Genomic DNA, 14151 nt, shown 5'->3' on the forward strand with positions numbered 1-14151 from the left:
TGCAGGATTTGTCGAGGCACACTGATGATTGGGTTTCCGGGACAAAAGAGGCAGACTTGCTGTGTAATCTGTTTGCTACAGTGGCCCTAAATGCTGACCTCTCAATACAGCGCCACAGTATGTGTGGCCGTTTACTCCATTTTTTACAATCATATTATTTTACATCAAAATGATCAGTGAATGGCAGATAACCTTACCTGCATTTCCCGGCACACTGAGCAGTGTCCCTATAGAGATCAGAATGGGGTAAGTCAGTACCACACCAACATGGACCAGGATGTTGAACACTGCAAAAGAAACAGAAGACAGAAGAAACAGAAGACTCTGTAAAGGTTCTCAGTCATCCAGGTCATCGTTGTCTAAGGAGCTTGGAAAGAAAAGCGTCTGGACTTCTTTAAGTTGCTTGAAGACGTTTCACCTCTCATCCGAGAAGCTTCTTCAGTTCTAAGAGTCAAATGGTGGGCATAAATCTGGGACTGTCCACCACTGACTCTAAGAACTGAAGAAGCTTCTCGGATGAGAGGTGAAACGTCTCATCTGGGAACCCATTAGCTTAGTTATCTGACCTAGCCACTGGGGATGGCGGCCAATATTTTGTAGCTTATGGTCTTGCCAGGTTATCTGGAAAGTGGATAATGGAACACTTCCTTCCACTCACCATTATTTATGAATACACATATATTTCAAAAAGCTAATAAAAAGCTAAATTGTTGTCAGTCGATAGCTAACGTTCCATTACTGGGGCTAAAAGCAGACAACAAACGGAAAGTGGAAAATTTCCGATACTTAAAATAATGCCCTTTGCCTACAGATCCTGTATTCAGACAATACAAACCGAGTGACTGATGGTAACTATAAGAAATGAATCCCTATAGTTATACTAAAAGCCTTAAAATGATCCAAAATGGTTTGTACATGTGGATGAAACCATCCGGTGTATATGCACTCTCACCCAGCCACAGTCCTGCCAGTCCACACATGTATCCCCACGGCAGTGAGGAGAGTGAGCCCCAGTGCTCTACCCTGGTGAAATACAGGATGAGGGGCACACAGGAGATGAAGATGAGGTTGAAAAAGCCCATGGTGGAAAGAAAATGAGCCACTTCTCCAAGGTTGGCGCTGCCTAGGAACATCTTGAACAGCACCTGGATGGTGAGAAAACAAAGAGTTGACACGATGCAATCAAAAATCAAGCATAGCTCAGACTGGAACGGGCTTATGAGGAAGTCTGACCTTATAAAGAGCTGAAGTTGAGGCTGAGCCCACAGCCAATGCCACACCCACAAAGGAATCACCATGGAAACCGTCAGCATAAGCCATCATGACAATACCTGTGATGGCCATTATGGCAGCCACAATCTGCACATAGACACATAGATGACACATTTTGAAGTAGTAAAAGCTTGTGTTAAACAGGTAATAAACAATCTCCTTCTTGTTTTCATACAGACCCGAACACCCATGAACCGGTCCTTGAGGACAATCCATGAGAGGAGAAAAACAAAAGCTTTGTGGCAACAGTAGAGGGCAGAGACATCAGTGGCGGTCAATTTCTTCAAGGCTAAGAGGTACAGGTAGTTGGTCAGTGTCCACAGGATTGAGAAGGGTGCTGTCCTCTTTACAAAAAGCTTGAGAGTCATTCCATCCTCCCCAAAGAGCTTGCTGCACTCCCTGTTAGAGAAAAACACCAGTAAAGTCTTCTGAATGGAAATGCTTCATTGTTTGGAAGACTGTGTTTAGAGAATGGACATGATGGTTGTTTGGCTCTCACAGGCTTGAGGGTGGTTTAATACTGGTTCCAACTCACCAGAGGTAAAATGATAATAGATTGGAACCTCCTCAGATATCACACTTGGCTTCTTAAAACTTCTTAAATGAGGTTTACCTGAATTTCTGGATGGGGGTCTGCTTCTCCCGTGTGGTGACGACATGTCCCGAGTAGTAGATGGGGAAGATGAGGATGTTCCAGTTGCTGCTGAACCAGGAGATGAAGAAGGGACAGGAGAATGACTGGAAGGTCAGCTTCACCACCTGAGTGGTACCCACCCAGGAGGAGGAAACACACAGCACCATCAGCAAACCACCCAGCACCTTCAGAGCCGTGTTGGCGCACGTGTGGAAGGACTGGCTCTCCATACTGGTCTCACTTCCTGGTGTCTCTGCGTGAGATTCCGAGCCATCCTCTCCTGATAAGAGTCAAGAAGGGGGGAGAAAAATTAAAGGAAATCCACAGCTAGCATCAGATTTCATCTGAATAATTTTGATTAGTATAATGAGTTTAAACTTAACAACTTTTGTATTTTTTGCACCACTATATATAGACTTCAGTGCTGCCTGCATTGTGGCTTCCTGACTGGGTTCCAGCACATGAGCTTCATCGATCAGTCGTCCTTAGTGATCACTGCCTCAGTTTGCCTTTCTTGCTGTGGTGGCACAATTGAGGCTCCATTTAAAATGCATCGGGTTAACACGCTGCACGCTGCACATGCCATAAATAGCTTGGTTGCCTCATGATGCAGCATGTACTGTACTCCCTTTGTAGCCAGATGTGCACAGAAACCGGATGCCCAGAGAGCAAAAGTAAACCTAACCACATGACAGTCAACATGAAAGTCAGGCCAACCTTGGTGCTCATGGGACACTGTTCTTGTATCGCTGCTATGAAAAGGAATTTACTGGAACTTTACTGGAACATCCAAATTGCAAAGGTTAAATGATACGTATGTCCCAGTGCCTTTATGGACGATCAGAGAAAGCAAAGTGGGATGTGTGTGAGCTCAGATCTGTTCTTTACCTCTCAACAGTGTGATCAATTTACACCAGGGCAGGAATAAAAGATGACATGTGCTGGCTGTTTGCTAGCTCAGCACCTAAAGCTCTGCCATTTCCGCCACAGACACCAGAGCCCTGCAAACACACTAGAACGTGTAGCAGTAGTAGCTCTCCTCTTCACAACACAGGGGTGCTCATTATTGCATGCGATAGTCTTCTGTTTGTTATCTGCAAAAAGACCTCAGCAGGATGTCAAGCAATGGGAGCACAAGTCAGTGACGTGTACTGGAAATGGATTGTACCAACAAGTGCAGTAAATAATCATTTCTTACATCAAAAGAAGCTGTAACACAGTGTGTGAAGAGCAAACTCTTTGATCAAACAGCCATTTTATTAGTAGGACAGCTGGTAGAAGTTTAGTTTTTGTAAAGTTCCTTATGTGATCAGATGCCAGTATGTGTTTTAAAATCCATTCCTTCTTTTTACAGGATGCAAACAGAGGAAAACGTCACCAAACTTTGAAAGTAAGTTGATGAGTAACTTCATAAAACAATCAAAAGTCTTGCCAAACGTGGTATATATCCTTTATAAGTGCATGAGATCATCGCCGGCACTCAGTGGCTGAAAAACTGCCCAAGAGATTATAAAATTGCAGATTGGAAACAGTCATTACTGGCAGCCATCTTCAATCAGTTCAAGGATAGAAGTAAAAAATAAGAACATAAAAATGCTCCTTTGCAATTAAAACTCCTGCATTTAAGATCGTATCAGTGTATTATCCTCTAAATGTACTTAGCATCACATGAAAGGAGGCACTCTGAAGAAAATTGGTTTCCTGAAACTGAGTATCAGTATCAACTTTTGCATTAGTGATACATCAGTGCATTTTAACTTAACTTTATATGCATTATACTTTGTGTTCCTTTAAAGATTTTAGTTCACTGCAGAAAAAGATGCTAAATGGGGTTAGAAAGAAGAAAAAAACATGTTTTTCAATGCTCAGTACACTAAAACACAAAGTAATGATTTAAAGTAAAATGTAACTATAATAAATAAAAGAAAAATATATGCTAGTCAAATTTCATTTGACCTGGTTCCATTAAATTTAACATTTCAAATTGTAAAATTTAGATGTAATCAAATTAATTAAAGTCAGAATTAGGGAACAAATATTTTTTTGAGTGTAGTAGTCTCTAGGCAGGCTAGCTGTGCTTTGGGGTACAGGTAATGGGGAAGTTAACAAATATATTTTTTATAGTAATACAGTTTTATTCAAGTCTGGGCCTCAAACTATTATTTAGATGAAACCAAATGAGTATTTTAAAAGAAAAAAAGCATTCCTCATTATAGACAAATAACTTGTTTTTCAACTGTAAAGCACCAGTGAGCTTTCTAGTTAATGTATTGGTGTAAAAAAACAAACAAAAAAACTGTGGAATGAGGCATATTACAAATTTAGCATAAAATGGAAACACCCGAGTAAAGTAGCTCCAATAAAGCTCACGTGAATGTATTTTCCAACACTGCATTGCTGCAGCACTGACCGTCTGTCCACGGTGCAGAGTGAAAATTCTTCAATGACCACTTACACTTTGAAGGCTTTTACGAGCCTTCAAAGTGCAAAAGAAAAATATTATTTAGCACCCAACAATTCAAAAGTAATAATGAGTTCAACTTGTACACCCCCACCACAAAAAACGCTCGCAGGAGAACAGCACTTAAACTGTTTCTATTCAGGGGATGTGTTAAAGGCAAAAAGCTCACCATCGATACAGTTTCTGCAGGATCATCGAGGGATTTCATTTAATTGCATTCTGTCACAGCAAGGGTTCTTAATCAAACTAATGAACCTGGTGGTTGCTAAGTGGAAAAAACTGAGATCCGATATTTCTGCAATAGAGAAGCAGCTCTTTTATTTATTTAAATTTTTTTTTTTTTTTTTACTTTAGGTCTGTTTTTCTTCATCCACACAGCAGGATGGTTTGTGTTTCACAGCACCGACAAAACCTAAAGCTTTTAGTGTCAGATGCAAGCTTTTCTGTCCTGAGGTAAAAGCCACAACAGGCTCATCTGATGCCAAGACGCAGTAATATTATAACTCTACTATTCCCCTGTCTCATAAAAGTTGCTCCCATTGCCAAAATTGTATTCTCATAGCAGACAGTATTATTGCTGACAAATATTGGTGGTAAAATTTTGCAAAGGAAACAATAATCTCTGCTAAACACAGGCTGACAACACAGTACTGCAGGAGTGAAGGTAAATTCAGTCCAACTCAGGGCAAGTTTTATGAAAAGCTCAAATTTAAGGTTAGTAGTGTTAAGGTATCTGTATGTCCATGATGAATAATTAGTTACTTAGCGCTGGGGTGTTTTTTGTTTTTTGTTTTTTTAAGTGAGTGATGATCAGTTTTGGTGCTCTGGTAGGTAAAATGTGATTGGATAAAAGAATGAATACATGCACAAATATTAAAATCTACAAGTCAGGATAAAATGAACAGTGTGTTAAATGTAACCCAAGAAAAGCTAATTTCCTCATGTCAAAGAAGCATCCACTGCAGTGATACTCGGGATAAAAAAGTGTAATATTTTGAGGTTTTTTATAGTTTTATAGGTTAAATGCACAGTAGCTTATATCGGTTCAGACATGGAGTCAGAGTATTTGGAAGTGCTAGAACACTTCATTGCAGAAAACCCAGTGCTGCATAGCATCAGTCACCACCGGCACCCATTTATCCATTCATCGTGATGCAGTATGCTTCTGGAACCTCACATTTTAATCCATTTTCTCCTTTATCGCCACCACTAATGTTGCACGGCAGTGATTGATGGAGGCCCGTTGAATCCAATAAGAGGCTCATAGTCTTGTCTGCAGTTTTTAGCCAGCTTAGCTCAGGTCAAAACGCATTAAGTCTTTATCCAAATTAGGCCTGAAGATGAGACATGGATATCATGATGCTGATGAAAAGTTGATTAGTGGCATCACAGTAATCTCTGTTAACAGAGTTAAAGGTGGGGGGCTAAAATGTTTAATCAGATGAGGGGGAACAACAACAGGCTTTACACACTCCATTACCATTACACTGCTACCAGGAGGCTGAAATAATAGAAAATATTTTTTTTACAGTATTCAAATTCAAACAGTTTTTAGATCCAAAGGCTGCTCTCATGTAAATGGAGCAGGATATAATTTGGAAACGTCCATATTTATTAAAATCTCAATATTTCCTATGAAGACTTATAGACTCTACATGGCACTTTGGTGTATTTGATGCCTTGTAGGAAACAAAATGTCACTCGTGACCCTGAAAATAAAAGTTAAGTACTTTGTCGTATCTTATTTTTCTATTTACACACACAATGCATACAGTATACTCCAATACAGTATAAATGGCATCTTGTGTCTCTTTGGAGCTTTCAGTTTACCTTCAGAGTTAGGGCAGGTCAGGACCTGAGTGCTGTATGAGCTGAGAGGAGCCACTCGGGCTGAGTGCTTCTTCATCCTCCACTGGGGGCACCACACACTGTCCTCCCCTGGAAGTAGTGTGTATTTGAGTTTAGAAGTGTTGCTTGGCTGCTGCTGCAAGCTCAGCAGCTCCTTCAGCTCGCTCTGTGCATCCTCAGACTCCCGACTCCTCCGCTTTTTCTTCACACTCTTGACTGCCTCCTCCTCCTCTTCCTAGGTCTCTGTCAAATCTTTAGTCTCCTTCCAGGACTCAAGTCCTGACTCTCTGTTCCTCTCTAGCCGAGCACGTCTGTATAGTGCCACAGCTCAGTGGTGATAGCGAAGTGGAAGTGTAGCGAAGTGGAGACCCTACAGTTGCTCTATCATGCCGTGATCCAGCTCTGCCAGTGTCTCCAAGGGAGACTGAGCTTCAAGTGTGTGTGGCATGGTGCAATCACTCCCCTCATCTCTTTCTATCCTCCCCCTCCTCTTTTCATGTCTGTCTCACTCACTTTTCCCTCCTCTTCCTTTGCTCCGCAAATCAGCAGCTTTGTTTGGAAGGTAACCAAGCAGCTCAGGCAAATTTATGCTGTGCTAGCTGTGCCCCCTCTTTTCCTCCTCCCCTCTCTTTTCTACCTGACAAGGCTCTCCTTACTTTTTCCATCTCTCTCTCTCTTTAATCTCCCTCCCTGTACAAACTCTTGCCCTCTGTCTTGCAATGCCTCTCTCTTTCCTTGGCACCTCTCCTGCTCTTGACTACCCCTTGAGAGTCAGATTATTAGTAGAGCTCTCTCCGTCTTGTTGCCTCAAACCCTGACACATTAGTCAATTGAAGGACGATATGAAAAAGGCAAAAACCATGTGCATCCTACAAAAGAATACATGACAATCCCAGACATTTAAATCCTGTTGTGCACAGAGGTCATCTTAGTTCTCTCAGAGGGAAAATAGGCCTTTTTACCCACATAATCCACACTCCACTACTATATGTTTGCATTTTATTATTGCACGGTACTCACGCGTTATTTCCATATTCTACAATCTGAATCTGAGTTATTTAAAGCAGAATACGTTACGAGTTAGTAAAACAATCACTTACAGTGTTCTGTATCTGTTTACTTAAATGAAGAATCACACTGGTTATCTGTTGCTGACTTGGATGGAAGTCAAGAGCTCCCCTGTTATTCTTATAATTTCATGCACGTAAGAAATCAGGTTAAGCAAAGCAGAGGTACTTCCCCTCTGTGTCGTTCCATTGTACCAAATTTACTTGAAGGCAGAAGGTAAGAAAAGACTCTACATAACACATAGATCACCAAGATACGGTGGGCTGGAGAGGTCAAACGCATTACAACGTAAGAAAAGGCCAGCAAGTACAGAAACTCTACAAAAACACACAAAACAAGTTGAAGAAAACAAAGGAGAAATGGAAAAGAAAATGTACGAATCACAACAGAAGTGTGTTTTGTGTATTATATGAATCACATTTTTCTCCCTTACAACACAGATGAATCCACAGCGTCTTTTAAGTGCGTCTCAGTGCGATCCTCTCCGTGTTTTGGTTTCTGTCACTTCAAAAGCTTCTCAGTTTGTATTATGTTTGACCTCTCAGGGCCACCTTACCAAGAAAATGAAAACACTTTCCTACAAGTCAGTCCTAATTTTAAAAATTCAACAAATGTCCATTTATGATAAATCACTGTAGTGTGGTTCTTAAAAAAAATCCATAATCACTGTAAGCACTTTTGATGAGAATTTCTTTATTTATGCAGAAATTTCTGTGGATGTTAGCTGTTTATTTATTTATTATATGCTGGTACTTTAACGAAGGATTTTAATATTTTATCCGTCACTGCTGCACAGTCAAGGGAAACCCTCATCAGCAGCTATGTTGATGATCGGAATAGAGTTTGTGAGTCAGGCTCAGGATTATAGTTGGTCAGGAGTTTCCATTTCAAGGAAAGCCATGCAGTTATTCAATCTGATGCTGTGGTTTATCTACCTGAAGATTTAATGGACCTAAATATCACTCTGGCCTCTACGTCAACAACATATCAGTGCCAAAGTATATGCGGTCAGACACATGAGGCGATGCAGCCAGTAATAAATATTACTATGAAATCTTACAGTAAAATCTGAATTGGAGAAGCAAGACCAGGAGCAATGTGACCTGAGAAACAGGAAACAGGGGAACCACTCAGTACAGTAACCGCAATGTGATTGTTGCCTAAGTTGGCTGGCTGTGAATACTGAAAGCTATTTGCAGCATGTCTGCTCCAGGATTTCTGTTAACGTCTGCCTCCCGTTTCAAATGCTGATCAGCCAAAGATCTGGCAAAGCTACAAAGGGCATAACAGATCAGAGTATTTGTTGTGCATTCTTCAGGCTGCGAGAGAATAGAAAACAGCACAGTTATTGTTTGGCTGTTTCTTGCAAGTGACAAAAAGACACTGAAAATTTGGGGCCACGTTCCAGTAACGTTATGGTAATTCATCTGTTAGAGTTCAACACTTTGAAAAAAGCACTTCTCTACTGTCATTTTTAGGATGACGTTGTGATGCAGGCACATTTATTCCCTGGGGTCACCCAGTTACAGAATGAGTGTAACAAGAATACTAATGCTTTAAATTATGCAACCAGAATCAGCATTGTTTTAAAATGTTTGCACATTTAATGTGTGACAAGCAGGACTGAATACGTAATCCAGGGACAAGCTGGAGGGTTAAATGTAAAAATAGACCTGCTGATGAGAGGAGCCAACACCTAGACACTGAGGGGACAGAGGAGCGACCCAGTCAGCAAATCCTGGGATTCGAATCAGTATCGGATTAAGAGAAATACCTCTTGTCACAGTTCAATCTCAAATATTGGACTAACAACTCTAAGTTTTAAGAAGATTATTGCTTTCTCTATCCTGCGTTACTATACTGTTCGGCCTACATCTAACTTTGGATGCTTTCTTTTTTGTTACTGCTGAGAGGAAAGTTACTGATCATTCATTCCCATCAGACCTTTACAACATATCTGCATTTTATTCTACAATTCAAGCAAACCATACATGAACTTCAATCATTCAATAACTCTCTAACTAAGAAAGAAAGACAGAAAAAATTCTAATAATAATCCCTTTTTAGAGTAGCTAATAAAATGGAAAGTGTGTCTATATAACAAAATGGTCTGCAAGCATAACTGATCAAAGCACAGTATACCACAGCATCCTCCCTCTTTACCTCCATAGCAACACAGTCTCCTGTGCACACTGACGCACTCGACCCATTCAAGCTCTTTTGTCATTCAGATTAACTAATGCTCGACAGTTTGCAGTAGACGGGTCTTTGTCTTTAGCACCTCTCTGTTACTCATCACATCTCAACAAGATCCGGGAGCAAAGACGACGAGCACGGGGCGCTAATTTTAGCTGAAAAGCCTTTGAACAAATTTCAGGTGTGTATCCAGACACGGTACCTCAACAACTCAACCCAAGGTACTGAGAACATTTGAAGATGAGGACATCTAGTGGTAAATATGAATGGCTGCATTACAGGTGGGACAGGAACACGGGGGAAAAAACTCTTAAAGAGACAATTTTCTCCAAGCATTAAAGGGTTGAGTCACTCACATTTCTGCACTACGCAGTCAAAGTTATGGTGATTTTTTTTATATTAAAACAATAACAAAGTACATTTTAAAATATCAACATCAGTGTTTGTCCTTCTGAGCCAACTGAACAAAGTGGTAAAAAAATGGTAAATGGCCTGTATTTGTATAGCGCTTTACTTAGTCCCTGTGGACCCCAAAGCGTCAAAGCAAGGATATGGCTATTACTGTGAGTTTAGTGGGTTCAGTCTGTTACTGTGGGAACTATTTATTTTTTGTCTACACAGACCTACACTCAATTGGTTTGGTTTTGTTCGTTTTTTGTTGGGGTCTTTTTGCTTTGTTTTATTATATTTTGTTGTTCTCATTTCATGTAGACATTGAAAACCTACACGAGTGTTAATGTTCTTCTATGTTAAGCAAGTTGAGCTTGTTTGTAAGTAAATGTCACCCCCCTCCCACACACACACACACACACACACACACACACACACACACACACACACACACACACACACACACACACACACACACACACAAAACAGACACCCAGACCCATGCTGCTTTCTTCTTTTGTTTGTGCTCGATCACTAAATCCAATAAACAAGTAAAATGCACCGACATCCCATACCTGTGGTGTATGGCCATTTGACTGTGGAAACTTTGGGTACGCCTGATTAATAACACCACAGATACTGACTTTACTAAGTAGATCAGTTTGGGAATTTAATAACACTTTAATAAAATATGGCTTGGTCATTATTTCTGGGGTTTGTTTTGTTGGTCCAGTTCACAAACAAATAATCCCACTGACTTTCTAAAAATGATGGAAACATTTTTACAAAGATTTATTGATGTGATTAGATTTACAGACCACAAGAGGGCAATGTTTGGCTGCAGCTCATACTCAGTGTAGCAGCAATGCACGCACACACACATACTCTCTTCCCATATTATGTAATGTTACTTTGCATGACAGCAGTTGGCTGTAATGTATATGCTCCTTTATTTCTTACTGATCACTCAAAGGGCTTTTACACTACAGCCATTAACCCGCTCACACAGTGACAAACGCATCCAAAGCAGCTGGGGTTCAAGTGTCTTTGTGGGCGATAATCTCTGCAATAGCCCCAAGATACTTGCAAAACAAAGTTCCTAACCATAAATTGCTGAGGTGAGCTAAAAAAAAATCTTTCTTTTTTTTTTTTTCAATTTTATCACCTGAAATGGGCTGCAATACTACAACACCGAGTGTACAGTCGCACAAGAATAGGTCAGCACTTCTGTAACTCTCATGGAGAAATATTGCACCCATTACTCTCAGGTTAGTTCTGTGCTTTTGCAGGAGCATTGAGGACTAACAGCACTCCAGGAGTCATTCAGGCAAAGCTCATATCCCATTCGTTGGCCTGGCTATAAATAGCACAGAGTGAGCAGGCATGGGAACGGGACGGTCCAAAATAAGTATGTGCACATACAGAATGTTTGAGGAAGAAAAGGGATATTCATCTAGTGTGAACACTGTCTGATTTTAAAGCACACTCACAGGCATGTATAGATTCACAATCATCATCTGTCTTCTTTCCTTATGTTTCTAGACTTTGTCTGTGGACAGAAGTAGACATAAAAACACACTGCTCTGTGATAAATGGTTGCCTTTCCTGCCCTTCCTCTATATAATTTCCTTCTGAGTGCTCAGGTGTGCCCCTGCTTTACTGTGACGCCTGCAGTGAAAAAGATATAGGTCCAGTACTGAGTGGGACTTCAACTACAAGTACCTGCAATTTCTCTTGCACTGTACCTATTTACCCAGCGGGGAGCGCACACGCACTACACACTTTTTCTAAATTACCACCTCAAAAAAGACACCCAGCAAATTACAGCAATGTTTTCCAGGAGGTGCTGGGAAGCATTTGCCTCACACACTATTGTTCTGTTAGAATTTACTTTCCTTTTATTTTCTCATAAAAAAATTGATTCCGTTACAGCTTCTCACTGGAGCACACGTTCATAGCTGTGCAACCATGTAAGTAGCGGATCAAGAGATATTGCACCTTGCTTGCTTAGAAAAGCATTTACTTTTTCCCTCTCAGATTCTGTCACTGCATGCAGCCATTGTGTCATGACTGTACTGCATGCATTAGAGTCCGGACCTTGTCTCCAAATGTGGTCCACAATTCCCCTCAGAGGCATCTTCTAATTCAACACAGATGGCAAGTGGCAATACGAACAAACTGGCAACAAGATCTTACTAAATATATCATTACGCCATAGGCTTGGCAGGACAAGCCTTCTGTTCTATTTAGGTGCTCCTTTGTCTTGTCCTTTATGGAAAATGATACTCACCAGCTTGAGGGACATGTGATTCAAAGTGTAAACAAACCACAGTACTTGAGTGCAATGCTTTCAGGCAGCAAGACGCAGCAAAGAAAGAGAAGAAGAATTAGCAGGATAATGATGTGCAAATAAAATTTTGTCAGATTAGCAGCTACGTGTTTAAGAGCTGTAAACACAGGAAAAACACTGACAAGCTGCACTGGAGAGCACCTTGTCTGGACTTTCATTCATTTGATTGATAGATGGAAAAAAAACAGGGGAAACGGATCTATCTAAAAAATGGGAAATGTCTTTCAGGTCAAAAAAAACCTTCTGACTGATCTTTTATAACCTTGGTACGGCTCTTGCAATCCACACCTGCTCCCTATATTTCAAATAATATCACAGACAGCACCCCAGCTTTCATTTTCACAAGTACAGAATATTATAGACGATAGAATAACAGACTCAAGGCTGCAAAAACTGGAAACCAGAGCCTCACCAGATACTGATGTTCATTATTGCTTAATTTGATGATTATTTTTTGTTTTTCTTTTTTTCTTCTTCTTCTTTTTTTTTGCAGAAATAGATGATGAATAATTTAGCCTGTGTTGTCAGAAAATAATGAAAATGCCTACTGTTCTTCATGTTGGCATTTTTATTTAAAAATAGCTAAAACAATCTTTCAATAATCAGAAAACAAAACTATTTTTACTGGCCAATCAGTAATCAGCAACAGCACCTTATCATCTCAGCCTTCTGCCATACTGATACATCGGAATATTTGCACAATTTAAAAACTAGAAGTAAATATCAATGATGCCAGTGCTACTTCAAGCTTCTAAAATACAAAATACTTTATTTATTAGAGCCAGTCATTCAGTACTGGTTACATAACTCTGGTGCTGTATCAGAAGCCTCTGAACTGTTCAATCTGTTTTCAATTGAAAGTTTGGACTGCTCCTGATTAATCAGGTGTTCTTCCAATAGATTAATCCAGACAAGTAGACACATTCTCAAGTAAAATGTGTGATTGCGTTCATGGTTAATCTACTGCAACTGACACCCCTGATAAACAGGAGGCGGTTAATGAAAGACAGGCTCATTTCGCTTTTTCTTTCCGCAGCCTCTATCTGAAAAGCCATTGAGATGCTCCGAGCTGATCTGAAAGAGCCTCAGCTGGAACTGTTCTCGATTGAATGAGACCCTATCAGCATGGCGGTATTTCCTTTGAGATTTCAAATAGATTTGTCACCGTATATCACAGAGCAGGGAAGCCATAACATTGAGAGCACATCGTTTTCCTGCATGTGTATTTAAGTCAGGAATTTATGTTTGAACTTTTATGTAGCAGCCAGAGGGAGATGTTAGGGAGCCGGTGTTGCGTGCCCAATTTAATTGAGGTTAAGGGTCTCAGCATCTGAATGTCAAGACACTCACATGATGACCAGCTGCATTTTGGGGAATTTGTTTAACGGGAAAAATCCCTTTAAAAGAGAAACGACATAAAATCGTAGTGGTTAGGCCAATTATGCAACACAAAGGTGAATCTGTGCCTGCTCCGGTGCTTTAGGCCTTGTCAAATCCTCCTCCTCTCACCTCACTTCATTACTATAGAGCCATTTATGATAGCACTGATTGGCTTTTCAAAGAGCTTAGTGCCTTTCTCCCCACTTTTCTCTCTCATAATCCCGCTGCCAATGGCAACACTCGAACAAAACCGGAGGGCAAGTTTTCTAAAGATCATCCCTGAACAAAGTGCACCATCAGCTCTCTTCTCCAATCACAGCCATTGTCTCAATGTCAGCAAATTCAGAGCAATGCCTGACACAAATCAAAACCTCTTTGACAAGAAGAAAATTATAGCTTAGCTAACACATACACGCACTGCTGTATTTGAAGCATGCCAGGAGATAGCTGGTAATATTCCCATCCATCACAGGAGAAGCTGTGAGATTTTGAATAAACAATTGATTGGGAGTGACTGTTCACAGCCTTCTCCAATGTGGGGAATGTGAGCGC

The 14151-nt window shown here is 40.5% G+C and overlaps 1 protein-coding gene across 3 annotated transcripts in view; it reads right to left on the reverse strand.

Moving 5' to 3' along the window:
* The window catches only part of slc35f4 (solute carrier family 35 member F4), a 37018-nt gene that overhangs the window by 2673 nt on the left and 20194 nt on the right, over nucleotides 1–14151 (reverse strand). For 2 of the 3 annotated variants that reach the window (XM_042218219.1, XM_005916750.2), the window contains exons 2-6: nucleotides 1886–2186; nucleotides 1452–1671; nucleotides 1234–1359; nucleotides 953–1145; nucleotides 198–287 (exon numbers count right to left, since the gene is read on the reverse strand). In XM_042218219.1, coding sequence (XP_042074153.1) covers nucleotides 198–287; nucleotides 953–1145; nucleotides 1234–1359; nucleotides 1452–1671; nucleotides 1886–2136 — 880 coding nt within the window. In that variant the 5' untranslated portion in view covers nucleotides 2137–2186. Of the gene's footprint in view, nucleotides 1–197; nucleotides 288–952; nucleotides 1146–1233; nucleotides 1360–1451; nucleotides 1672–1885; nucleotides 2187–6197; nucleotides 9910–14151 lie in introns of those variants that run through there. The other variant, XM_005916751.3, reaches the window with a different exon arrangement.

The sequence above is a fragment of the Haplochromis burtoni genome, unplaced genomic scaffold (genome assembly GCF_018398535.1).
Source record: "Haplochromis burtoni strain Fernald_Lab_line unplaced genomic scaffold, NCSU_Asbu1 Contig_16, whole genome shotgun sequence".
In the NCBI taxonomy this organism is placed as follows: domain Eukaryota; kingdom Metazoa; phylum Chordata; class Actinopteri; order Cichliformes; family Cichlidae; genus Haplochromis; species Haplochromis burtoni.